The sequence below is a fragment of the Chiloscyllium plagiosum genome, chromosome 19, assembly GCF_004010195.1.
Source record: "Chiloscyllium plagiosum isolate BGI_BamShark_2017 chromosome 19, ASM401019v2, whole genome shotgun sequence".
Classification (NCBI taxonomy): Eukaryota; Metazoa; Chordata; class Chondrichthyes; order Orectolobiformes; family Hemiscylliidae; genus Chiloscyllium; species Chiloscyllium plagiosum.
In genome coordinates, this window is record NC_057728.1 from 11,714,182 (window position 1) to 11,741,260 (window position 27,079).

Genomic DNA, 27,079 nt, shown 5'->3' on the forward strand with positions numbered 1-27,079 from the left:
AAATGTACATATATCTATACTGGAAGAGCAAAAGAAAAAGCATTATTACATAAAATATCTTTTATCTTCACAAGAGCTTCAATCACTGCTGGATTTCAGTGCCATTGGATAATTGTGATTCTAAAAACAAGATAATCATTACAGTGACACACATTAATTATCATTGTCTCTTTGCATCACTGTGTCAAGGATCTAAAAAAAGCTTTGAGCTTCAAAAGGATTCTCCATTCTGTATCATGGGTGGACAGGGAGAAGCACATCAAGCTGAGCAACAGTTGCACAGTAATTGTGAAAATCATTCTGATGACTAAAGTGGGTGCTTGGAGCAGTTCAGACACTGGCTTCTGACTTTGCAGCAGTGAGCAACTTCTTAATGTGCAAGGTAAATTTGCAACTGCATATCTGTATGTTTTCAGATTGTACACTGACCTGGATATCACTACTGTTTCAGAAGTTGGCATATGACACCAACCAATCGGCTGTCTAAACAGTGACTAAACCTGGTCTCATGTAGTCTACACCTCCGGCAGCCCAGTCAGGATCAGGCAGTGGACAAATAGTTTGGTCTCTTTTTCGTGAAACGTAAGGCGTCCATCAATTTTTCTCCATTCTAAATAGGTCATTTCACAGAGCAGTTAAGAGCCAACCACATTACCGTGGATCTGATGTGGCATGGAGTCAAAATCAGATTAGGACAGCAGATTTCCTTCTGAGCAGGACATTAGAGAACCAGATGAATGTTTTATGTCAATTGATGGCAGTTTCACAGTCACCATCATTGAGATGAGCTTTCAATTCCACATTTTATTAACCAAATTTAAATTCCACTAGCTGCTTGGAGGACTTTAAGCCCATAGGCCCAGAACAATAGCCTGGGTCTCTGGAATTTACTTCACTGACATTACCATTATGTCACCATCAAAAGGGTGAGGGCACAAGTCCTAACTTGCCATTGTTGGCAGCATCTAAAGACTTTGCAATCTTCTCAGACACTAATTCTTTCAGGGATGAATTCAACAGATTTTCGACATGGAAGAAGAAGATCCATCTGTCAAAACACAAATGAAGAAATTTTATTAGCTCCATTTGAAACACAGCAAATGTAGGAGGACTCTTGCAGAAAAGCACCAAATAATTTAACGGAACAATGTGGGTAGGGGGACCTGCAAATCATCAAGTTAATTCCACCAACTGAAGTGTGGTCGAACTCTCATAGCTAACTTCCAATCCCAAACCAGTTAGTAAATTTTATGTCAGAGGAGAATCATGTTTGATTGGTACCAGTGTCAATATGGGAACACTCTGGATTCAGGAAACACCAACTCAGGAAAGAGAAAGTTAGAAAAGGCAGCAGTAGTAAGTTGATCAGAGGCTAGCCTACACCATCCAGTAAACATCCTTTCTTAAGAAGGCTGTCACTGAGGGGATGTAACAAGCCAAGAACCTGCGGATCGATCCCCATGTACTCCCATAACGTAACCATGGAAGGTTTTCCCCCCCAGCATTCAGATCATTGGTCAGAATGGAAGCTAAAACTGAAAGAGTTCCCATGATTATTTCCTGCTCCCTCCTCACTTCCCTATCCTCAGAAGTCATGGGCTCCACTTGGAACAGGCAGAATTTTCACTCACCATAAACACCAAAAGGGTCTCTGGGTGAGCTCCCATGTCCTGGCTCTTCCCTAGGTTTTGGCCTCCACAGACCTGTCTCTTTCAGGGTCTGCCTCCCATCTCAATGCCAGTGGCCCCAAGGTTCTTTGCAGTCAGAATACGTTTCACATGTTTTCACAAATTTGCAAACTAATCTTTACCAAGTTGATTTGTCATAGTATTTACATAATGTTCCAACTGTAAAGGACAACAGTTAATAGAAATAAGATGCACATTTCTCACTTACCAGAGAATTCTAATCATGAGGGATAATATTGCCTTTATCCAGATTTGATGATGATGTGCTCAGGCCAACTTTAGTCCATTCTTAAATATAAAAGCTTCTTGGCTTCTTCACTGTAATGTGCCATCAACTTTGATCATTGTTGCTCTCTCTTTGATAAGTGGAAATGCTTTAAACCTGCTTCACGAAATCTTGGAAGCTGTGTTGACTGCAGGCATAATCAATGCTCAAGGTTTCATTTGCACTCGAGAGCATTCTTTATACAAGAAAAGGCATCTTAACACTTGACTTGAACAAATATTTCTGCTTCAGAAACGTATCATATTTGCACTGGCTTTGCACTTCATTTTTGACCCATCACCAACATTGAGGAGAAAGTGAGGACTGCAGATGCTGGAGATCAGAGCTGAAAATGTGTTGCTGGAAAAGCGCAGCAGATCAGGCAGCATCCAAGGAACACAAGAATCGACGTTTCGGGCATAAGCCCTTCCTGAAGAATGCTGCGCTTTTCCAGCAACACATTTTCAGCCTTCACCAACATTGGCAAGAAATGTCATATTATCTGGTGCAGGCCAATTGCCTCACTTCAACTTATCAAAATAAAATATGCAGATAAAACAATGAATTCAGTGCCACTGGAGTGAGATTAAGAACATTTATCAGAACATGCAATGTTGCAGCTGTGTGCTAACTGGATCTACCAGAACAAAGTCACCTCAACTCCTTCTATTACCAGTTTCACCTTTCATGTGCTGACTTTGGCGTCAGTAAAATTCTAGAGGTATTTATAATAATCTACTAGTAACTATACAAGTGCAATTCAGGGCACATTGAAATAGGGGAGCAAACTTAAATCGAACAAAGTAATACAATAAAGGCAAAAGTAAACCAGTAATGACCCTGATCAATTTAGTACTGATTTTGACGGGATGTAAAAGAAGTAGCAGATTTGCTTTTGCATATTTTGTGCCAAGTCAATTTTCAACCTTCCTACATATCAGTGATATTCGATTACCGAGAGTATCAGACACAAGATCAATCCTGTTTCAATACTGTTCATGCAAAGATGGGGATCATACAATCGTTCGTGTGTGTGTACGTGTGCAGACAAACAAACAACGTGGAACTCAGATGGACGAGACCACGTAACAGCTTACAGGGGATCAAGGCTGAGATTGTACAACAACATATACAGCAATGGTAGCATCGGGCCACTGAGAAGGGCTTGTGTAATTCCTTTATGTCAGGCAACATTGAATATAGTTTCCAACATTTTTCCAAAGAAAACTACCCGGAAGACCCTGACAATGGGCACGTGTATCAAATCATCACAATTACATCTGAACCATTGACAGAAACATATTTGTACGGGGTAAAGACAAAAATATAGGGAGAAAAGGCACATACACAGTAGGAGAGAGAAGTAGTGAGAACGTAGAACACAGAATGTTACAGCGCAGTATAGGCCGTTCAGCCCTCGATGTTGCGCCAACCTGTGAAAATAATCTGATGCCCACCGAACCTACACCATTCCGTTATTATCCATATGTATGTCCAATGCCCATTTAAATACCATTAACATCAGCGGGTCTACTACTGTTGCAGGCAGGTCGTTGCATGCCCCAACTACTCGGAGTAAAGAAACTACCCCTGATATCTGTCCTAAATCTATCATCCCTCAATTTAAAGCTATGTCCCCTTGTGTTAGCGTTCACCATCTAAGGAAAAAGGCTCTCAATGTCCACCCAATCTAACCCTCTGATTATCTCATATGTCACGATTAAGTCATCTCTCAACCTTCTTCTCTCCAACGAAAACAGCCTCAAGTCCCTTAACCTTTCCTCGCAAGTCCTTCCTTCCATTCCAGGCCACATCCTAGTAAGTCTCCTCTATACCCTTTCGAAAGCTTCTAATGTGGTGACCAGAACTGTACACAATACTCCAGGTGGGGCTTTAACTGTGTGTCGTGTACAGCTGTAGCATGACCTCGTGGCTCCGAGACTCAATCCCCCTACCAACACACCATATGCCTTCTTAACAACCATATCAACCTGGGTGGCAACTTTCAGGGATTTATGCACCTGGACACCGAGACCTTTCTGTTCATCTACACTGCCAAGAATCTTACCATTAGCCCAGTACTCTGCATTCCTGTTACTTCTTCCGAAGTGAACTACCTCACATTTTTCCGCATTAAACTCCATTTGCCACTTCTCAGCCCAGCTCTGCATCTTACCTATGTCCCTCTGTAACCCACAAGATCCTTTGGCACTATCCAGAACTCTGCCTACCTTAGTGTCATCCACAAATTTACTAACCCATCCTACACCGACATCTGGATCATTTATAAAAATGACAAATAGTAGTGGCCCCAAAACAGATCCTTGTGGCACACCACTGGTGACTGAGCTCCACGATGAACATTTCCCATCAACCACCTTGCTCTGTCTTCTTTCAACTAGCCAATTTCTGATCCAAACCATTATATCACCTTCAATCCTGAAACTGTGTATTTTGTGCAATAGTCTACCGTGTGGAACCTTATCAAATGCCTTACTGAAGTCCACATACACCACATCAACCACTTTGCCTTCATCCACCTGTTTTATCACCTTCTCGAAGAACTCAATAAGGGTACTGAGGCATGACCTACCCTTCACAAAGATGTGTTGACTATCCCTAATCAAACTATTCCTTTCCAGGTGATTATGAATCCTATCTCTTATAACCTTTTCCAACACCTTACCCTCAACCGAAGTAATACTCATTGGCCTATAATTACCAGCGTTGTCCCGATTCTCCTTCTTAAATAAGGAAACAACATGCGCTATCCTCCAGTTTTCTGATATTACTCCTGTCGTCAATGACGACATAAAGATCAAAGCCAAAGGCTCTGCAATCTCCTCCCTGGCTTCCCAGAGAATCAGAGGATAAAGACCATCCAGCCCAGAGGTCTTTTCTATTTTCAGATCTTCCAAAATTGCTAAAATCTCCTCTTTGTCAACCGGAATCCCATCTAATCTTGCAGCCTGTATCTCCATATTCTCACTAACATTGCCCTTTTCCAATGTAAATACTGACGAACAGTATTCATTAAGCGCTTCCCCTCCTCAGATTCTACACAAAACTTCCCACTACCACCTTTGATTGGCCCTAAATCTTACTCTAGTCATTCTTTTATTCCTGATATACCTATAGAAGGCCTTCGGGCTTTCCTTGATCCTATCCGCCAACAAGTTCTCATGTCCTCTCCTGGCTCTTCTCAGCCCTCTCTTTAGATCTTTTATGGCTAACTTATAACTCTCAAGCCCCTTAACTGAACTTTCACACCTCATCCTCACATAAGCCGCCTTCTTCCGCCTGACAAGAGCTTCAACTTCTTTAGTAAACCATGGCTCCTTCTCTCACCAACTACCTCCCTGCCTGATAGGTATATACTTCTCAAGGACCTGCAGTAGCTATTCCTTGTATAAGCTCCACATTTCAAGTGTGTCCATCTGCTGCAGTTTCCTTCCCTGACTCTGCATCCTAAATCTTGCCTGATCGCATCATAATTGCCTTTCCCCCAGTTATATCCCTTTCCCTACAGTATATACCCATCTCTGTCCATTGCTTTTGTAAACATAACCGAATTGTGGTCACTATCGCCAAATCGCTCACCTACCTTCAAATCTACACCTGGCTGGGTTCATTCCCCAGTACCAAATCCAATATGGCATCGCCCCTTGTTGGCCTGTCTACATATTGTGTCAGAAAACCCTCCTGCACACACTGAACAAAAACTGACCCATCTAAACTACTTGAACTATAGTATTCCCAGTCAATATTGGGGAAGTTAAAGCCCCCATAACAACCACCCTGTTACTCTTGCTCCTATGGAGAATCATCTTTGCTATCCTTTCCTCTACATCCCTGGAACAATTCAGAGGCCTTTAGAAACCCCCCAACAGGGTGACCTCTCCTTTCCTGTTTTTATCCTCAGCCTAAACTACTTCACTGGATACGTCCAATAACCTGATCTCAGCTGTTGAATTACTACCCTTGATTAACAATACCACACCCCCACTCCCCCTCCCCTTTTACCATCTTCTCTGTTCTTACTGAAACATCTAAATCCCGGAATCTGCAACAACCATTCCTGTCCCTCCTCTAGCAATGTCTCTGAAATGGCCACAGCTTCGAAATTCCAGGTGCCAACAAATGCTGCGAGTTTACCCACCTTATTCTGGATGCTCCTGGCATTGAAGAACACACATTTCAAACCAACATCCTAATGGTTGATGCCCTCTCACGACCTTATAAACCTATCTCTGACTTCACTACCCTCAACCACCTTTACACTGGAACTTCAATTCAGGTTTCCATCCCTCTGCTGCATTAGTTTAAACCTCCCCGCAGAGCATTTCCAAATTTCCTCCCCCCTAGGATATTGGTACCTCTCTGGTTCAGGTGAAGACCGTCTTGTTTGTAGAGGTCCCACCTTCCCCAAAAAGAGCTCCAATTATCTAGGAATACAAAACTCTCCATCCTGCACCATTCCTGCAGCCATGTGTTCAGCTCTGCTCTCTCCCTGTTCTTTGCTTCAGTACATGAGAGACAGAGACACTCACATGCAAAGTGAAAAGGAAAAGACAACGTCTACCTGCAAGAGAACAAGGGAAACAATTGCATTCAAGGGAGAGGCACATTCGGTTGGATAAAGACTGAGAGAATTAAGACAATGATAGGATTAGTCAAGTTAAAACTGACGTGGGTTATAAACAAAAAAACTTTTAAGAATCAATTAACTTACAAATGCCATTAGGATGAGTCGTGAAGAATATGGTATTTCCAGGTCCCCTAAGAAACAAATAACATACAATATACATTCAGAATACAATTACCAGACCAATGCAACACTGGCATAATTTGACCATGTGGTAGACTGTTCATCTGCAAAAACTAAACAAAATGTTATGTTATGCATGCAGGCCTTTGTTTTTGAGAGTCATTTTCTCTCACTGCTTTGACACTAAATAACTCAGTGAGTAATATGTGATGTCAATGCAAGCTGTTCTCATAACTAAGGTAAAAAGAAAACATCAAATTGAAAAGGGCAATCAGTGGAGCATATACCTCAGCCACACTGTGCTAACTCAACATTCTTTCAATTAGATATTTCTTCTTTGTAGTTGGGAAATGATTCAGTCAGGAAATAGTCTCAAAGTTAGAAAAAACTATTTTTAATCAAGAGCTTCCCTATCATTGGGGAAGCTCCAGGCAATTCACAACCAACAATTTGCTCAAAACGATTCTGCTTGCATTTTGTCAGTTGTGTCAAGTTCCACTGCATCTTTGCAATAAACTAAATCAAGGTAGACAAGCAGGAGGCTGGAAGAACAAACTAAATCAATTCTTTCTTGGGCCATGCCTTATTAATCTACCAGGTTTCATGAAATCCAGCCACAGGTTTTTGAGATATGTTATTCACAAACAAACAGATTAACAAGTAGGTACATAAACATTATCTCTCCGCCTTCAGTGATAAGGTATAGTTGCATAAAATCTATTGACAATATCTGCTGTATAATAGTGGGCACTGTAGATCAAAATAATTCATTTTACCTGAAGCATGAGAACATTTTTCAGTAATAATTGTCACTTCTTTCAAAAAAAGGGAAGGATATCGAGGGAGAAGGAGTAAAAGCATGTAAATAACGTACTGGTGCACGTCAGCAATATTTTAACTGAATCATGGAACTACCTCAAAAGTCAAATGATTAATTTGTTTTTTTTGTTGCTATAATAGCTTGAAGTGGTTTAGAGAGAGCTTCAGAGAGCTGTAGAAGTAATTTTCTAGTTTTCTCATTATTGATCTTTGATGTAACTCTATGTATAAATAAACACACACACACACACACACCTCCCATGGAAAGGAGTTCTCTCATGATGAGACAGCTACCATATGTCAGGCTGGCTGGATGGACCAGGTGATCCCTTCCTGGCCATCTATTTGGTACAGTCATAGCATCTTTAAATGAGATAAGACACTATTGTCACAGAAAGAGACAGAGCGAGCACGAGAGAAAGAGTCCAGGGAAAATCTAATGCTTCAAACTGCTGTACAATTTTCCTAAACAGTGCTGGAACAAAACACATTTTCCATAACATATCTTACACAAGATCCATTGCCAACATTTTGTAAAAAATTGTTAACTTACCATGAGAATGCATAGACAAATTTATGAATCGTTGACCAACTTATACCAAAGTTCTGAGAAAGAAACAGTGTATGCTGCAATAAAAGGAAACAATATCAATGTGATAGCTTCCATGAAACAAAGATTCTGAAATTTGTGCAACTGCCTTCTGACTTCTAATAGATAATTAGCTACAATAAAAGAAAAATATAAATTTTTTAAAAAGTCATCAATTTTGCCTTGGCATTACTCACATTAGTACTGTGGGCCAGCAGAAGATCTGAATTGGAGGAATGATAGTGCATTGGCTGGCCAGGGTGGAAGGGCAATTGGACAGAATCAAATGTTTCACCTGAATCAGACGATCGAATTATTATGCCACCTTTATTTCCATGTCTGAAGTATTTTGGTTCAGCAGTCAGAATTACCTTTTAATTCAAGATAAAGAAGCACATGATGAATAGGGCTTTTTCATGTTGTTGAGAAAGGAAATTTCTTGTTTCAACCCTTTTGAAAATTCTTACCTTCTTGGAATGCTCTGGTCCTACATTAATTCCAAATTCCTTTCGTATATAATAGTTGTTGACAAGACTCGAAACGTCAGTAAATGTTTTCCCATAATCCTTGCTGCAATTCAAAGGACATCACTTATCTGCACCTTCAGCTAAATACAAATGAATAAAAAAAAAAATTCTTTCCCAGGCCCTTCACCTGAAGGGATAGCACCAATCATATATATGCTTTACTTGCTGAGGGTGAAGAGGGGAGACAGCACTGAATTAGAATTAACACAAAGTCCATTCTCTAAAATGCTTAGAAGGTGGAAGGATGTGAAACACGAGGTAAAGAGCAGCAGAAAAATATGCATAAACAACAAGGAAAGGAACTGAAAAAGACATAAACATTTAATGGAGTATGAAACTGAAACAAGAGAAAAAAATGGACAAAGCAAATACAAATGAAGAAGTGGGAAGTAATCCTGATGCATTAAATGTCTTCAATGGTTTGAAAATTAGCATGAAGAATGAATATACAAATATTTGAACCATACTTAGTCTATCAAATGTGTGAAGCCACAAATAGTGTTTCTGCTAAAAGAGTTCATGCAAACGTGTCAAGCATTTCCAAGCTACTGCCACAATTTTGAATTCATCGGTTTTTAGTTTTCATCCATCAAGTACAATGAAGCAGAAAATCAGAATGATACAATATATTCCTTCTCATGACACTTACTGGCTAAACAAGATGTAGTTGTAACTTGTTTATTGTGCAATCTTTTTTTAAGAGCTTTCATTTTTATTTGTAAGATGATGCTTATAGATCAAATATTGCTCATTGCTGAAGCCAAGGTCAGCATGCATAGCTGAACCCAAGAAATATCAAAAATTAACCTCTGACCTCAACTGCGTATTCCAAGACAGCTACCAGGGCAAGATGAGTGAGCATCCACACAGCTCTCTCCAACCCATAATAAAAAAAACACCTTAGATATATTTGGAAGAGGAGAGAATTGTGGTTGGAACAGCATACAGGAGTAAGTTAGGACATGAGATCACAAAACATATAGGGTCAGGAGAATTAATTATGCTCCTCTTCAACAAAGGTGTTAGTCCTGCCCGATCATCAGTAACACGTATTGCAGAGATGTTCTTTCAATAGGTTTAGGTCATTCATTAACTATTCATAGTACCTAAGAACTAAAGGAAGAATATCCAATGAATTTGAGTGTACCCAAGGCACAGGCTAACCCACAGCTGGATTAGTCTGTATCTGCATTATACCCAAGATATAGTCACAGATAAAACAATTACTTCGTCAGATTTCATCACCATTTAATTGTAATGGATAATTAAAAGCCCAATAAGAGTAAAATGCAACTTTGACAGAGGAACAAATCTGAGTTCATTTTTATTGATTATGAATGGTGTAACCACCATTTTCTACTTCATGCCACTACAAAGTTGAACTTTACTCTCTTAATGGCAGGCAGTACTCTCTGGACTGAAAGTTTCTTATTGCTGGTTGAGTTCCAGATTGATGGATAGATAGCCTTTCCCCTATTTTAAACTGGAACAAGTGGTAAATATGCTGCATATCATACACACTATCTGGTATTCCTTTCATGCGAGTTACATGCTGGGGGGGGGGGGGGGGGAGAGAGAGAGCAGAAGGAGGGTCATACTAAAACCACATTGCGCTTTCTACATTGTCACAATATGGTTATCAGGCACTCAGGGTAAGGAGTGAAAGATGACCCTTACTTAATGTTACCATCTGGTGGTTAAATGATGTGCTTTGCTCCTGTCAGCATTGGTGAATTTGTCAAATTCACAACTGAGAAAGCTTAGCAGTCATTGTTAGGAGTTGTTACAGGTAATGTTCCCTAGTGCACTGACCTTCCCTTTTCCCAACATTATGCCATAAGAAACCCATCTTGGCTAAGTTGTTATGTTATAAACATCCACCAAGGTTTTTGGTCAATTGATGAGAGATAAAAAAATTCCGTCAGACCGAACATTGATCAGGATTAAAAGCAGGAAGTGTTGGAAATATTCAGCAGATCAGGCTGTATATCTGGGCAGAAACAGAATTAACATTTCAGGCTGATGATTTGTCATCAGAACATCAGCACTGATGAAACGTCACTGACAAAGGAAATTGGATAGATGGCACCAAGATATGCTATGCAACCCTTGACTTGACTCTCGCACAAACATGTCCAAACTCTTCATTACAGCTAATGCTCTCTCTTAATCTAACAAGATCTCAGCATCAGGACAGGACCCTATTCAAGAATGCTATTTAAAGAGATCATTAGGTTGAGTGCTGGTTTATTTCTTCTGGTTGTTGCTTCAACTTTACAAGAATTTGGTGTTGTGTATTGAGGTTGAAGTTGCAAACAGCCACAAGGAGTGGTGTGACATGGTGTGAAGGAGTCTTTGCTGACTTCAAGTTTCTGAACAAACTGCACCCAGACAAGGTTGCGTGACTCGGCCAATTCCCCCCAAAATATGGCACGACGATAGAATGCAGATGAAGAGGAGGAGGAGGAAGAACAGGTAGATGCTCAACAGGAAGCTGTAGCTCTTCACTGTATTCAAGAAATAATTCTGCTACCTGGATCTTACTGAGGAACAATTTTTACACTTCACTAAGATGCTCCTTTCTGAAATCTGTCACCTACTATGACTGCATCTTCAGAGCAGATTACAGACCACAGTGCCAATGGCTGTGCAGAGAAGTGAGACTATTAAATTTAAGTGTGGCTCCTCCCAGGCTGGCGATATGCTAGCACTTGATGAACCAAAACCTAGATACTAGACGATAGGAACACTTAACTGACATCACTCCAGTGTTGAATCCATACCTTTCTGTGCTGTTTGCCTACAAGAATTGTGATCGAACAGACTGAGCTGAAATAATACTTCCACTGCTTGGAAGAGTCCTGCACTTATCAAGGCAGACATTAAGATTCATCTTGGGCTGCAATCCCTCACCACAAAGAGGCAGCCTTTTCCAGCAGGTACACAACAAGTAGTTGAATGGTCAGACCACAAGAGAAACAAAGAAAAAGTTCAACCAACTCAGGCCTTCTATTAGTTGTACTGTCTATAGAACATACATCTGACTTTGATCCAAGTAAACACAACTGCAATTTCCCATTCATCAACTATCCAGTCCCTTACTTTCCTATTTTTCTAATCAAAGCATCGGTATGATTACAGTGCAAAAGTAAAAACCACCTCAAACTAAACATTACAAAGTAAATACTAAAACCAAATAATTCCACATTTCATACTGAAGTCAACTGAAGTCAATTGCCTTAGTGCCCAACTTCTGGCTGCCCTTGGTTTGGCTATTCAAAGGCTGCTGATCTTCAGTACTGGAGATGGCAGATAACCTTGGAGGGTATCATTGAGCAGCTCACAGCCTATAAGTTCCCACCTAAGCATGGGGGACAACAGGACCGGCTGTATCCAGGTCCTTGGGGCTCAACTTCCAGCACTGATCTCCACTACCATTTAAGTATATTCCCAGAGGGTCTCTGACTCTTTTCAGAAATAAGCCATCTCTCCAGTGCATTGTCCAGAAACCAAGATTCTCTTTGTTGTACTTTTTAATTCAGTGCTGCACAACCACCAAGATCTGTTCCAGCCATAATCAACTGTACCATTGAGAGGTACAGTCAAATTTTAAGTTATAATCACTGGGCATGGGTTAGCCACATTTGGGATCCTCATGTTTTAGACCTGTGCCTACCACTTATACAGGCATGCCGGTTGCTCTGCACTTATTATTAACTGAGACTTCAGGAAAAAAGATCTCTCAGAGTCTTGCTCAAGCCCTGAGCAACAGCATTTCACAAACTTGAAATCTTCTACATGTACAAAAGTAGCAGTTACATAGAAATGCCATCACCTTTAAGTCCCTTCCAAAGTCACACTTGGATATGTTATTCTGTTCCTTCATAGTCAATGGATTAAACTCCTGCATCTCCTAACCTAACAGCATTGTGGGAGTATCTTCAATGCACTGACTCTAACAGCTTGAGATGGCAACTCATTGCCACCCCCATCTCCAAGGGAAACCAGGGCAACCAGGTTACTGGAGGAAATGTTGCCAAGATCTCACCTCCTGCAGCACAATTACTCACATTTTCAGAAGAGTATGATCAGACCCCCTTTTCTGAACTGCTGGGTAGAAAAAAAAATCAGTGGCATTGTCTTACCTTCTGTACAGTCGTGAGGATCCACCAAAAAACAACCAAGCAACTGGCAAGTTGAAAGTAGTCAAAGCAAGAATGATCTGCAAAAAAAGTGCTCATTTTAGTGCTAAAGTACGAGATAGTGGAAAATTTATAGTTAACAAGTAATGGTTATGTTTAAGTTTATTAGAAGGGGGAGGGGAGCAATGCAGCAAGTATGTTTTCTCTCTCTCTCTCTCTCTACTCTGTATATGCATGTGTATCCTCACTGCAAGAAAAGTAATCATAAATACCGAGGGAAAGTTTATTAAAAAGGATTAACTGTCACAAAAAGATCTACTATCAAGGGAACACGTTCTAATTTTCTCAAAGCAAGATAATCAAAATGAGAATTTAGTTTATAGAAATCTCATAGGGTCTTTTAGGTCTTGTCATACAGCAGGTTTTCATATAGCTTTAGCACAGCTCAAGATCTCTACTGCTTTCTAACCTTGCATATTGCACATTTTAAATGAACATTACTACTTCCTGCACTTGACATACTCCAGAGGTGAAGAAGGGCTCAGAACAGAGAGAGGTGCAGTGACACTAATTCTGGAATAGGTAACAAGCAGAGACAATCGGCAGAACATGCCCTTCAGTGCTGGAAATCTCCATGGCACAATGCCTGAACAACCATACTGCAAAGAAACATCGGTTTGGCATACCTTGGAGGAAGGAAATGACTCAACGCTCATGCTGACAGGGGCAGGTGTGTGCGCGTGCGTGTGTCCTTTTGTCCAAATTGACCAATGACCTGTCCATAATTACCTGCATTGGGAAGGTTTGAGTAGCTACGATGATTTTTAATGGCCAAAATAGCTTTCAGAAAAGTGCTTGGAGATGACAACTTGGAACTAAATCAACCTTGCTGACAAGTTATTTACATTCCAACAGCCAGTGGCATAACTATTGACCAGCTGATCTGCCACAGTAATAGATTCCTTCCCCCAAGTTTTGTCATTCGAGGTTGGGGTCTTTACATACTCAGCTCCAGTTAACCCTTCCCTGACATTATAGTAGTCCTACCTGAAGAAGCAGCAGGATGCTTCTCAATGCTCTACAGCTTTAGTTGGGCAAAATCCAGTAGTATCAGTGCACACAGAGTTCCCAAGCCTTAGTTCTCTAGCTTTAGGGGAGTGGGTTATGTCCCTATAGAGAGAAAGTATACACTATGTATAAAACAATGAGAAGTTTGAGCTAAATAGATACGAATCAGAGGTTAAAACATGGAAGCAGCAGAGGGAGGAATGGAGTGAAATGGCAAGGAAAATTGGGCAAGGTGTATACCACCTGATTTGTGCCCAAGATGAATTTGGCTCTCTGAGTCAGAACATTCCTTAGTGCATCATAGTTTTAAATTTTACAATTTCTCCCTTCCTCTGGGTGCATATTTCAAAAGGGAAAGTGCTTCCACAATAATAAACACTAACTTCTTTAAAAAGGGAATGAATTGATCATTTAACTGAGTAAATAATAAAAATGACCATTAAAAAGCACCAGACAAGTTTAATAATGAAGTCCATCTTTATCTTTCTGTTTAAGAAACAGAGCAAGAAAGAGAAAAAGAATCAGTCCCAACTCATCAGCACCAGGAAAGTGGCGGCAGCTGAAGCTGAGCTAAGGAGTTAGGTAAACCTAATGTTGACATTGGTTTGCATCTAGTGAGGTGGCTTCCACAAAATTCGCATGCGAATCGGTGTCAGAAATGAGTTGACTTTTTGCCTGGGGTTTTATCGTCTTAAAGCCTCTCTCGCTTCCCTACTGCTATCTCTTTCCTCCTTTCTCCTTCTTCCTCACTCTCTCATCTATATCCTTTCCATGTCTCTCTTACTCAGCCCCTTTAACTAAGGAAATAATCCAGGGGTGCTTTGCACTCCGTATTAGCTCACCAGCATCATTGGCCCACGAGAATACATTTTGCAATGAAATGAAACTGGCCAAATTAACTTTTTCTGAACAGACTCACTTTGGTAAAAGGCAGTTTCATCTATAAAACTGAAACAAAAGAAAAATTAATAGGAACAACCTGACAGCCTGACTATCAAGCCCTCTTATCATCATGGACTGACTCGCAGCTCTCCACCCCCGTTTAACTCTTGTTGCCTTCTCCCCATGGTGAAACTCTGGTCTCTTTCTTCTCGTCCTCAAGCCTGAGGCTCCCTGAAAGCCCTGACTTGGCCATAGGTTCCCCATCACGGTTATGGGCCCTAGACTGCTCACAACTCCAGGCCCAGGACTCATTGCAAAATCTTCCACTTAGCTAGATTTGAAACCCTTGCTTCAAATACAACTTGCATAACACAAAAAATACAGCATGTAAAAACAATTTGTGCATTTTGCATATTTTTTCCGTGATCTATTTATTAATTATGGAAAATCCATGAATTAAATGTAAATCCTTCTACTGGTAAAGCAGATGTCAGGCCATATGAAATAGTCTGGTAGGTCACATGTGGCTTGTGAACCTGAAGTTGGGCATTCCTAATGTAGATGGCATGATGAATCTCAGCCGAACAATGTGTAAACTCTTGCAGAGAGGTGAAATATGCTGATAAATGCATTTCAATGACTAACAGAACAATTTTCTCCTGCAGAAGCTAAGAACAATATAACCAAACATGTTCTGTTGAAGGTGTTTAAAAACTGGCAGAGCAGGTCATTCCACATCACAAGGTAATGGCTAGAAACTGGTTCCACTTGAAACTGAATAGTGTTATGACTTAAATCAATGTAACTTTAGTCACCCCACCTTCTAAGCTAAAGAAACCATGGAGAGGTATGCACAAAAAAAAAGGATAAATTGCATTTCTGAATATGCTGCAGATAATTATGCCATTTTAAACTCAAAAGCAGTTCCATTTTCAGGTACTAATGCATTGCAATACTAAATATTGCACAAATTATTGTATGGCTTCCCCACTTTGATTTATTCTTGGTAATGGGGGGGGGAGAGAAGGATGAAAAGAAAGGCTTCCAATCACAAATGTGTGTATTGAATATTAATAAATTAGCTAATCTGAACCTGTAAAAATAGATATTACAGGGGAAAGGCAACAAAAATGGAGAATAGCTCAGCACAAACTTATAAGTCATACACTTAAACTGTGAAATGACTCAGTAAAATTAACCACTTAGTAATTTGTACAAAATATAACACCCTTTCAGATGGATGTTGTGAAACTTGAAAAGGGTTCAGAAAAGATTTGCAAGGATATTGTCAAAGTTGGAGGATTTGAGCTAGAAGGAGAGGCTGAATAGGTTGGGGTTGTTTTCCCTGCAGCATTGGAGGCTGAGGAGTGACCTCAAGGAGGTTTATAAAATCATGAGGGGCATGGATAAGATAAACAGACAAAGCCTTTCCCATGGGGTGGGGGAGTCCAGAACTAGAGGGCATAGGTTTAGGGTGAGAGGGGAAAATATAAAAGAGACCTAAGGGGCAGCTTTTGAACTGTCAGAGGAAGTGGAGGACTCTGGTACAATTACAGCATTTAAACGGCATCTGGATGGGTAGATGAATATGAAGGGTTTAAGAACATAAAACGCAACAGCGCTGTACAGGCCTTTCAACCCTCAATGTTGCACCGACTTGAGAAATCCGAGGGATATGGGCAAAGTGCTGACAATGGGACTAGATTGGGTTGGGATATCTGGTCGGCATGGACGAGTTGGATCGAAGGGTCTGTTTCCATGCTGTATATCTCTATGATTAAGTCACTTGACTTTTATGAACAAGTGCAGAGAGCATAAGAACATAGGACTTAGAAGCAGTAGACGGCCTTTTGGCCTTTCGAACCTCCTGCATAATTCAGTAAGATAATGGCTGATCACATTTTCACTTTCCTGTCTGCACCCCATGATCCCCGCTTCCATTACCTATTCAACTCTGTGACAACTCAATTGACATTATGAGACAAGTATGAATAATTCAAATCCTCCTAATCTGTAGAGCTATTTTGCACAATTTCACTTTGTAGCCATTGTACCTTTCAAACTCTTGTGCCTCTTATGATTGTATGTATCGCTATTTGATCTTACCTTACTGTTGCCAAGTTGCTTAGCTTTATTGGCTTTGATATGGATGTGGCATAGAGTCTTAGAAATGTACAGCATGGAAACAGATCCTTCAGTCCAACCCGCCCATATTGACCAGATATCTTAAATTAATCTAGTCACATTGCCAGTCTTTGGCCCATATCCCTCTAAACTTTTCCTATCCATAAACCCACCCAGATGCCTTTTAAATGTTGATAAAGGACTTTGACTTCCCAGCATCTTCAGTCCTCATATCGCCAAAGTGTTGTAATTGCACCAGTCTCCACCACTTCCTCTGGCAGCTCATTCCATACATGCCCTACCCTCTGCATGAATAAGTTGCCCCTTAGATCCTTTTAGACCTTTCCGCTCTCACCTTAAACCTATGCCCTCTAGTTTTGGACTCTCCTATCCCAGGGAAAAGACCTTAGCTATTCACCCTATACATGCCCCTCCTGATTTTATAAAGTCACCCGTCAGCTTCCAATGCTCTAGGGAAAATAGTCCCAGGCTATTCAGCCTCTCCCTATAGCTCAAACTCTCCAACCCTGGCAAGATCCTTACAGATCTTTTCTGAACCCTTTCAAGCTTCACAACATCCTTTGTATAGAAGAGAGACCACCAGTGACCAGTTTCTTTTAGAATGTGCTTATGCAATCGAAAAGAGAACAGTAAAAGATGCAATGATTTTGTCAAAGTTTATTCTGAGTAACTCTGTTACATAGGACTCTGTGGTCTACAGGCTACTCCCAGAGAAGTGTACAGATGTAAAAATCAAATACAGTGAGAAAATCAATTAGTCTGCTTGAAATTTGCTGGTCGCCCAGCACAAAGAATTGTCCCAGTGTGGGAGTGTTGTGGATGGACACGTTGCAAGGTCTAGGACGAAATGCTGAAGGTTTCAATCACATTTGCGGCAGCTACAAAGGCATAGTAGGAAAAGGCCTCTGGAAGGTCTAACACCTTTCAGCCATAAGATGCTAAGGGGCTGGAAACTGGGTAAAATCCTTGATCTTCAGTTAAATATTAATTGCAATTATAAATGCAATTTGCAATATGTAGTTTTGTAAGAAATTAGCTCACACCTTATTTAATGCCAACTTTCAATTATCATGTAATACACTATTATAAATTCTATGAATAAGTATATTTTTGGCAAAATTCAAGGGTCTCCTAGGCAGAAATGGGAAAAGGCCACTACCGGAGGCCTTTCAGTCACAGCAAATTAAAGAGCTGAAAAACTCTATAGCTAATTTTTGAACCACACTAATAAAATGACTGGTCATCTATTTCTGTCAGTGCAATTCAGCTCCATTTCTCACTGACAGAATCAGATTTACACACATGTTTTATAGATGTTAAAAGGGAATCTTAACTTTGATTGATTAAATATTTTATATTTATTAAAATTATCTCTCAGTCTTTTGTCATGTTATGCCTGTTTTTTGGACACTGAGAAGTTTGAAGTGGAGTAAAGCCTGCGTTATTGCTACAATGAATGGTCATATCTATTGACAATTTTATAAAATTGTAGGAGCAGCAGTTTTTTGCTCCCAAAGGAGACTTTCTTTGTTCTTAGTACATGAACTCTCCAAATACTTGCCACCGTCAAAGTGAAACTCATTGTTTGTATCAGTGGTGAACACAAATGGAACAGCACAGAGGATGAAAGGCTACATGAATGGGATATGGCGTAATGGTTAGAAAATGGAGAGGCTTAATAGTATGAGGTTTATGCAAGGAAAATGGGATTGATGTGGTATGAAAGGTGTGGGCTTGAAGGCCTAGCAGTATTTAAGATAACTGCATTAAAATCCTGGAGAAGCAGAGGTCGATCTTGTAACTTGCCCACCTCAGCACTTGCCTGCCTTTGGCTACCTGTGAGATGCCTTCAGAGATGGTGGGCCCAAGTCTGTCCCACTGCATCCTCACCACCAATCCTTTAAATGAAAACATGGCGGGATAAGATATTTTTGGAAATGTGCTAAGTCAGTAAGTTTCTCAACCTAACATTCCTTTCTCCTCCATGAAAATCCAACTCGCCATGTCTACTAAATGCTTGGGTTCTGTCAAGTCCATCATTAGTTATTATTATACTATTAATGGAACACATCTGTTGCCCAGTTTTCCTTCTTATTATAATACCTTAAAATCTGTCTGCATAGGATTTGTCTGTTAGTGCTCTATCCACATTCATATTTTGGCCATTCGGAAATGTCTAAGCTTGTTCTTTTGATTCCAATAGCTTCACCAGTAATATTAAGTTAGGAAACGTGCTTCCTCATAATGGGTTCCCTACTTCTGTCATGGATGAAAATCTGAAGTGATTTTGATGATCGGGGAATCTCAATTGGAATTCATGGTACAATACAGTATCTGGAAGGTACAGCATCGAGCCTGCCCTGCTATCCAATATGATTATAACTTATCGTATACTTTAATGTCTTTTACCCACTTCATTCCCATCTTTAGTAAAGAATTTCAAAGTTTGAAAATCTCCTAGTAGAAAAGTTTTACCTCATCACATACCTAAGTGGTGTTCCCCCTTATTTTTAAGTTGTGCCTCATGTTTCAAGACTTCCCCAACTAGAGGAAATATTGTAACTGCATCTACCCTGTCTATTCCTTAAGTATTTCATCTCTCATTCTTCAAAACCCTAGAGAGTCCAGGCCCAGTTCAACCAATCTCAATTCAGAGGACAGTCCTGCCATCCCAAGAACAAACCTTGTGCACATTTGTAGCAATATCTTTCCTGAGATAAGAAGACCAAAACTATACACAGCAAGCTAAAGTCATTGTCTTTGACAGTTTTGATAAACTCACTGCATTCAAGAAACTCATCATCATCTTCAACAGTAGGTCTTGATTTTTACCACATGGTAGTAAACATTGAGTGCAATGTTGCACAGCTAACTGGAATACCTTAAATACTCAGTAGCATTAATTCTGCCGTTTTGTGCTAATAACAACTTTCTGCACTTGTAAATGCATAGGTTACAATCTATGATACAACCCCATAGCTTACCGGTATTTTTCAAGAGCACAGTTATCTACTGGAACAAAGGGATCATAGAATTAGGCCTCCTCATTTAAGACAGGATACAGGGTTCTGGTTTCCTCACAACAAAACTAATTTTTTCAGTTTTTGGTTAACTTTTCAAATGAATACAGAATGCAAATTGTCCAAAAACAAACACACCATGAAACTGCTGACTTTATAACTGATAAAAACATTTGCTTCATTTTTGTAAGGGCTGTACACGATTGCTGTGATGTATCCTACTCATTCAAACACACATGAAAACATTAACTTACCCCAGTTCCATCTCCGACCCAAGCCAACGTTACAGTAGAACCATCATCGTCGTCAAATGTGCACTGAATGTAAAAAGAAAAGTTGTAGAAAATGATTAAAATTTATAAAAATTTAACCCAAAACAATTTATAGTTGAATTGAGGTGACCAAGCATGTAGAGGAGAGTAGTGCATTTGATGTAGTTTATATGGATTTCACTAAGGCCTTCAACAAGGTCCCACATGAGAAACTGATAAAGAAGGTAAAAGCACATAACTTGGCAAGTTAGATCCAAAGTTTGCTTTATGGCAGGAGACAGAATGGTAGTAGAAGACTATTCTGTGATTGGAGGACTGTGTCCAGTGGTGTACCACAGGAATTGGTGCTGGGTCCTTTACTAGTTGCAATGCTCAGGAGATGATGTAGTCAAAAAAAATGTGGCATTGGAAAAGCACAGCAGGTCAGGCAGCATTCGAAGAACAGAAGAATTGATATTTTGGATACAAGTCCTTCATCAGGAATGTATTGGGGATGATTGGTGGCTGAGAGATGAATAGGAGGGTGGGGTAAAGGTAGCTGGGAAGGCGATTGGTAGATGGAGGTGGGGGGCTGATGGTGATAGGTCAGAGGGGAGGGTGGAGCCACCCATGTGCTCCGCCCTATCACCATCACCTCCCCACTTGCATTTACCAATCACCTTCCCAGCTACCTTGCCCACCTCCAGCCTCCTATTTCTCTCTCAGCCCTTCTTTATGAAGGGTTTATGCCCAAAACATTGATTCTCCTGCTCCTCGGATGCTGCCTGACCTGCTGTGCTTTTCCAACACCACAATTTTCGACCCTGATCTCGAGCATTTGCAGTCCTCACTTTCTCATAAATGATGCAGATGAGAATGGGGCTGCAGAGGATGACATGTTAGTTTGCAAATGACAAGATGACATGAAAATTGGTCAGATGGTTGAAGGGGGAGGAAGGAGATCTCAGATTACAGGAGAATACTGAACAATTGGTCAGATGAGCAGATTAGTTTGATTATAGATAGTCAGCATGGCTTTGAGAGGGGCAGGTCATGCCTTTGAGTAGTTAATCATAGTTTGATTAAAGATAGTCGTAGTTTGATTAAAGATAGTCAGCATGGCTTTGTGAGGGGCAGGTCATTCCTCACAAGCCTTATTGAGTTCTTTGAGGATGTCACGAGACAAGTTGACGAAGGTTGAACAATGAATGTGGTGTATATGGCTTTCAGTAAGGCATTTGATAAGGTTCATTTCGGAGGTATGGGATACAGGAAAACTTGACTGACCTAAATAAGGCAGCGAATGGTAGTGGGTGGAAAATATTCTGCCTGGAGGTCGGTGACCAGTGGTGTCCTGCAGGGATCTGTTCTTGGGGCCTCTGCTCTTAGTAGTTTTTATAAATGATTTGAATGAAGAAGTGGAAGGGTGGGTTAGTAAGGTTGCCAATGACACAAAGGTCAGTGGTGTTGTAGAGAGTGTCGGGTGCTCATGCAGATATTGACAGGATGTACAGCTGGGCTGAGAAGTGGCAGATGGAGATCAACCTGGTTAAATCTGAAGTGATTCATTTTGCAAGGTTTAATCTGAATGCTGAATACAGGGCTAAAGACAAAATTTTTGGCATTGTGGAGGAACAGCAGGATCTTGGAGTCCATGTACACAGATCCCTCAAAGTTGCCACCCAAGTTGATAGGGTTGTGAAGGAGGAGTATGGTGTTTTGGTTTTCATTAATAGGGGTATTGAGTTTACGAGCTGCAAGGTTTTGCTACAGCTCTATAAAACCTTGGTTAGGCCACACTTGGAATATTGTGTCCAGTTCTGGTTGCTTCATTAGGAAGGATATAGATGCTTTAGACAGGTTGCAGAAGAGATTTACCAGGATGCTGCCTGGATTGAAGGGCTTGTCTTATGCAGAAAAGTTGAGTGAGCTCAGGCTTTTCATACTAGAGACAAGAAGGAAGACAGGTGACTTGATAGAGGTGTACAAGGTAATGAGAGGCATAGATAGAGTAGTTGGCAAGAGGCTTTTTCCCAGGGTGGAAATGGCTGTCACGAGGGGTCATAATTTTAAGATGAATGGAGGAAGGTATAGGGGAGTCATCAGAGGCAGGTTCTTTATGCAGAGAGTGGTGGGTGCGTGGAATGCACTGCCAGCAATAATAGCAGAGACAGATATATTAGGGACATTTAAGCAACTGCTGGACAAGCACATGGATGGCAGTAAATTGAGGGCTGTATGGATAGGTTGATCTTAGATTAAAATAAATGCTTGGCACGCCATCGTGAGCTGAAGGGCCTGTGCTGTGCTGTACTGTTCTGTGTTCTATTAGTGACAGATAAAACTTAACCCTGACAAAGGTATGGGTGACATAGTGCTACCAAAATAACAAGTAGTAACAAGAAAAGTAAGTACTCAACAAGTGGCAGGCCACTAGGAAGTTCACAGGGATCTTCAGATGTTTGTCCCAAGCAGGGCAGGTTAATAGGCTGTTAAGAAGGCATAGAATATATGAGCAGGGAATTAATGTACTTTTCATAGTTCACAGTACTGTGCTTAGCTTTGGTCACTGCACTATAGTGAGGATTTGATTGCACTGGAGGGATGCAGAGGAGATTGATCAGGATGTTGCCTGGATGCAGCAGCACTTCAGTTCTGAAGAGGGGCTGGATAAATTGGGTTTGTTTTCTTTAGAGCTAAAAAGGTGTACAGGAGACCTGATAGAGGTATGTAGGATTCAGAGGCATGGACATATTAGACAGAAAGCAGCTATTCCCTTTAGTTGAAGGGTCGATAAGAAGAGGGCATAATTTTAAAGTGAAGAGGTTTTGAGGGAATCTGAGGAAAACATTTTTCATCCAGAGGGTGGTGAAGATCTGTAAAGAACTGCCTGGAAGGGACATTAACAACCTTTGAAAAGTACTCAGATGAGCTTTTGAAATAGCATAGCATTCAAGGATATGGACCATACTGCTATAAAGTTAGATTTGTGCAGATTTAGCATATTTTTGGTGGCACAGATTGAATGAGCTGAAGGGCTTCTTCTATAAAATATGATTCTTTTATTTTCTTGAGGCATTATCAACAAAGAATATTTTAAAAAAACATTTTTCTAAAGTAGTAAGCGAACTGTAATTCTAAACTCCTGGCTTTTGAAAATAGCCCAAGTTTGCTAATAAAGACAATTTGTTTAGAATTCACAATAATGTAAAAGCTGGAAATTATGTCACACAATGTGAATAGGTTTACTGTCAAACAGGTCAATACTTAAAAGTTTCCATGAAGTATATGGATAAAACAAAGTTAGAAAGACTTCTAAGTTCATGATTGGTTTCAAGAGGCCTGATATTGTTAAGCTGTCACATTGAATCTTAAAAATCACACAACACCAGGTTATAGTCCAACAGGTTTAATTGGAAGCACTAGCTTTTGAAGCACTGCTCCTTCATCAGGTGGTCGTGGAGGACTCAATTGTAAGACAGAATTTATAGCAAAAGTTTACAGTGTGATGTACACAACCACCTGATGAAGCAGCAGCGTTCCGAAAGCTAGTGCTTCCAATTAAACCTGTTGGACTATACCTGGTGTTGTGCGATTTTTAACTTTGCACACCCAATCCAACACCGGCATCTCCAAATCATGACGTTGAATCTTGCATTATTTCCTCTAAATGTTCATGGATGTTGTTGTGTTAATTCACAAATCTGTGCCTAACACTTCCAGAACTGCCCATTTAGATCTCTCCATTCACACTGATGCCCTGGACACAGCGTTAAAACAGCCTAACCATAGTCACAAAAGACATAGCTCATCATCACAATCCTTATTCTTCTCTACATTCCTGCAAATTTTGATTTAGGCTATCCTCCTCCAAACTGTATTTCTCTTCATTCTATCCCCAACTCAGGGACAGAGACCCAGTTTCAAATCTTACCTGCCAATATACCTGAGCAAGGTGATTGAAACATTTGTCCTCCTCCAAACACCTTGCTAACCAGCTGGCTGGTATTATCCTTGCTCATTGGCTCCACTCTTACCTATCTAACTAAAAAACTGTGTCATGTACTGGCTAATCCTCACATCATATAATTATCACCTCTGAAAACTGAATGATGTCTATGAGAAAGAACAAAGACTTAACACCATTCACATGCTCAGAAGTACAACCTTATTATCACCGCTTCCTGTCTGTTGTCAGGCTGTCTTATCCAGCAACTATACCCAGTGTGAAACAACAATTAATTCCAATGAAGACAAACTTTATCTTAAGCCATCTTCTACTCCACCACTTAAGTGATTCATTAGTCACCAGTTCTATTGTCCTTCCAGGACACTGTCCAAGTCTGAACAGCCTACTCGCAAACTCAAGGTTATGAGCAAGTTTCTGAACTCAATCTGCTGCGGCACTACTCACTTACACTTACTTCTCATTCTCCTAAATGTCAATGCATAAAGGCCTAACCTGTTTTATCTTTCTCTATATGGTAACCCCTTCATCCCAGGAATAAGTTGAGTGAACTTTCCCTGAATTACAAGTAGTACAATTATATCCTGGCTTAAATAAGGAGACAACAAGCCTACACAGTACTCCAGATGTTGTCTCCATTTCACCTAGATTTATTCTGCCAATCAAATGGAATGGTTTGTCTTGGATAGAGTTGAGCTTCTTAAATGTTTTAGAGCTGAACCTGTCCTGGCAAGTGGAGATTATGCCAATAACTCCTGATATGCCTTGCTGATAGTGGACAGGCATTAAGGAGATACGCGAGTCAGGCACAACAGAATTCCTCACTTCTCACTTGCTCTTGTAGCTCTATTTGTTATGATGCCAGCTGATGTTACCATTGAACAAGTCAGACTGTAGCATGAAATCTGACACGCTAGATCATTTTTTGTTTAGTTAATTAACACAGTGCTTTATCACTAAGGTATATTCACAGGAGGCTACAGAAGAAACCAATTTTAGAAAAGCTTTCCAATATAGAACACAGTTAGAAAGACCTTGAAATGCACAGCAAAAGAAAGTTTTCAAACTGTTTCCTGACGCCCAACACAACAGAGATTCAAATCCAAAGAAATAATGTATCTATCAAATCTTCAAATTCTAGAGTGATAGAGTCACACAGCACAGAAACAGACTCTTCAGTCCAACCAGTCCATGCCATGTATAATCCCAAACTAAACTAGTCCCACCTACCTGCTCCTGGCTCATATCCATCCAAACTTTCCTTATTCACATACCTAACCATATGTCTGTCTTTTTAATGCTGTAATTGTACCAATATCAACCAATTCCTCAAAGTTCACTCCACACATGAACCACCCTCTGGAAAGAATTTGCCCCTCATCCTTTCTCCCCTCACCTTAAAAAAAGTGCCCTCAGTCTTGAAATACTCCATCCTCAGGAAAAGACAACTATCACTGACCCTATCATACCCCTCATTATTTTATAAACTTCTATCAGGTCGCCTCTCAACCTCTTTCACTCCAGTGAAAATAAGTCCCAGCCTATCACATCTTTCTTTTTATCTTAAATCTTCCATACCCAGCAACATCCTGATAAATATTTTCTGAACCCTCTCCAGCTTTAATAAAATCCTTTCTATAACAGGGCAACCAGAATTGGACACAGTATTCCAGAATGTTCTGTACAGCCTCAAAATATCAACTCCTATACGCAAAGGTCTGAGCAATGAAGGCAATAATCACCCTGTCTATATGTGACTCAAACTTCAAAGAATTATGTACCTGCACCCCTAGGTCCCTCTATACTACAACACTACCCAATGCCCTGTCATTAACAGTAAAACTGTTTATTGTTCCAAAATGCAATACAGACAAACGTCGATTATCCAGCATTCAAGTATCCAACTTTCGGATTATCTGGACAAGATCTCAAGGTCTTGATACTTGGCTAACTATGTTATCTGGCATTCGATTATGCAAACGAAATACACCCTGCCTGTGTCCTTAGGATAACTAAGATTCCTCTGTACTTTGCATTTATCCAAATTGAACTCCATCTGCCATTTTTCAGCCCATTAATCCATTTGATCAAGATCTCTTTGTAATTTTAGACAATTTTCTTCACTATCTACTGTGCCACCAATTTTGGTATCATCTGTAAACTACTAACTAGGTCATCTATATTCTCATCCAAATCACTTATATAAATGACAAACAAGAGACCGCTCCGAACCCATCCCTGTGGAACACTGCTGGTCACAGGCCTCCAGTCCGAAGAGCAAGCCTCTACCACCACTCTGTCTCTTGCCATTAAGCCAGTTATGCATCCAATTGCAAACTTGCCCTGAATTCCATGTGACCTAACTTTACGTATTAGTTTAAAATTAGATTTTTTTTAGATTAGATTACTTACAGTGTGGAAACAGGCCCTTCAGCCCAACAGGTCCACACCGACCCGCCGAAGCGCACCCACCCAGACCCACTCCCCTACATATACCCTGCACCTAACACTACGGGCAATTTAGCATGGCCAATTCACCTAACCCGCACATTTTTGGACTGTGGGAGGAAACCGGAGCACCCGGAGGAAACCCATGCAGACACAGGGAGAATGTGCAAACTCCACACAGTCAGTCGCGTGAGGCGGGAATTGAACCTGGGTCTCTTGCGCTGTGAGGCAGCAGTGCTAACCACTGTGCCACCGTGCCGCCCACACTGTACTATGTGGAACCTTGTCGAGGGCTTCACTAAAATCCAAATAAACAACGAGGTAAAAACAATGACTGCAGATGCTGGAGACCAGATTCTGGATCAGTGGTGCTGGAAGAGCACAGCAATTCAGGCAGCATCCGAGGACAGGCAAAATCGACGTTTCGGGCAAAAGCCCTTCATCAGGAATAAAGGCAGAGAGCCTGAAGCGTGGAGAGATAAGCTAGAGGAGGGGGGGGG

General features: G+C 40.6%; 1 protein-coding gene across 2 annotated transcripts in view; it reads right to left on the reverse strand.

Annotated features, from left to right (window-relative positions):
• LOC122559514 (sortilin-like) overlaps positions 1-27,079 on the reverse strand; it is a 115,335-nt gene that overhangs the window by 57,881 nt on the left and 30,375 nt on the right. For both annotated transcript variants that reach the window (XM_043709088.1, XM_043709089.1), the window contains exons 2-7: positions 20,168-20,230; positions 12,802-12,878; positions 8,597-8,699; positions 8,327-8,500; positions 8,094-8,167; positions 6,686-6,732 (exon numbers count right to left, since the gene is read on the reverse strand). In XM_043709088.1, the coding sequence (XP_043565023.1) occupies positions 6,686-6,732; positions 8,094-8,167; positions 8,327-8,500; positions 8,597-8,699; positions 12,802-12,878; positions 20,168-20,230 (538 nt within the window). The remainder of the gene's footprint in view (positions 1-6,685; positions 6,733-8,093; positions 8,168-8,326; positions 8,501-8,596; positions 8,700-12,801; positions 12,879-20,167; positions 20,231-27,079) is intronic.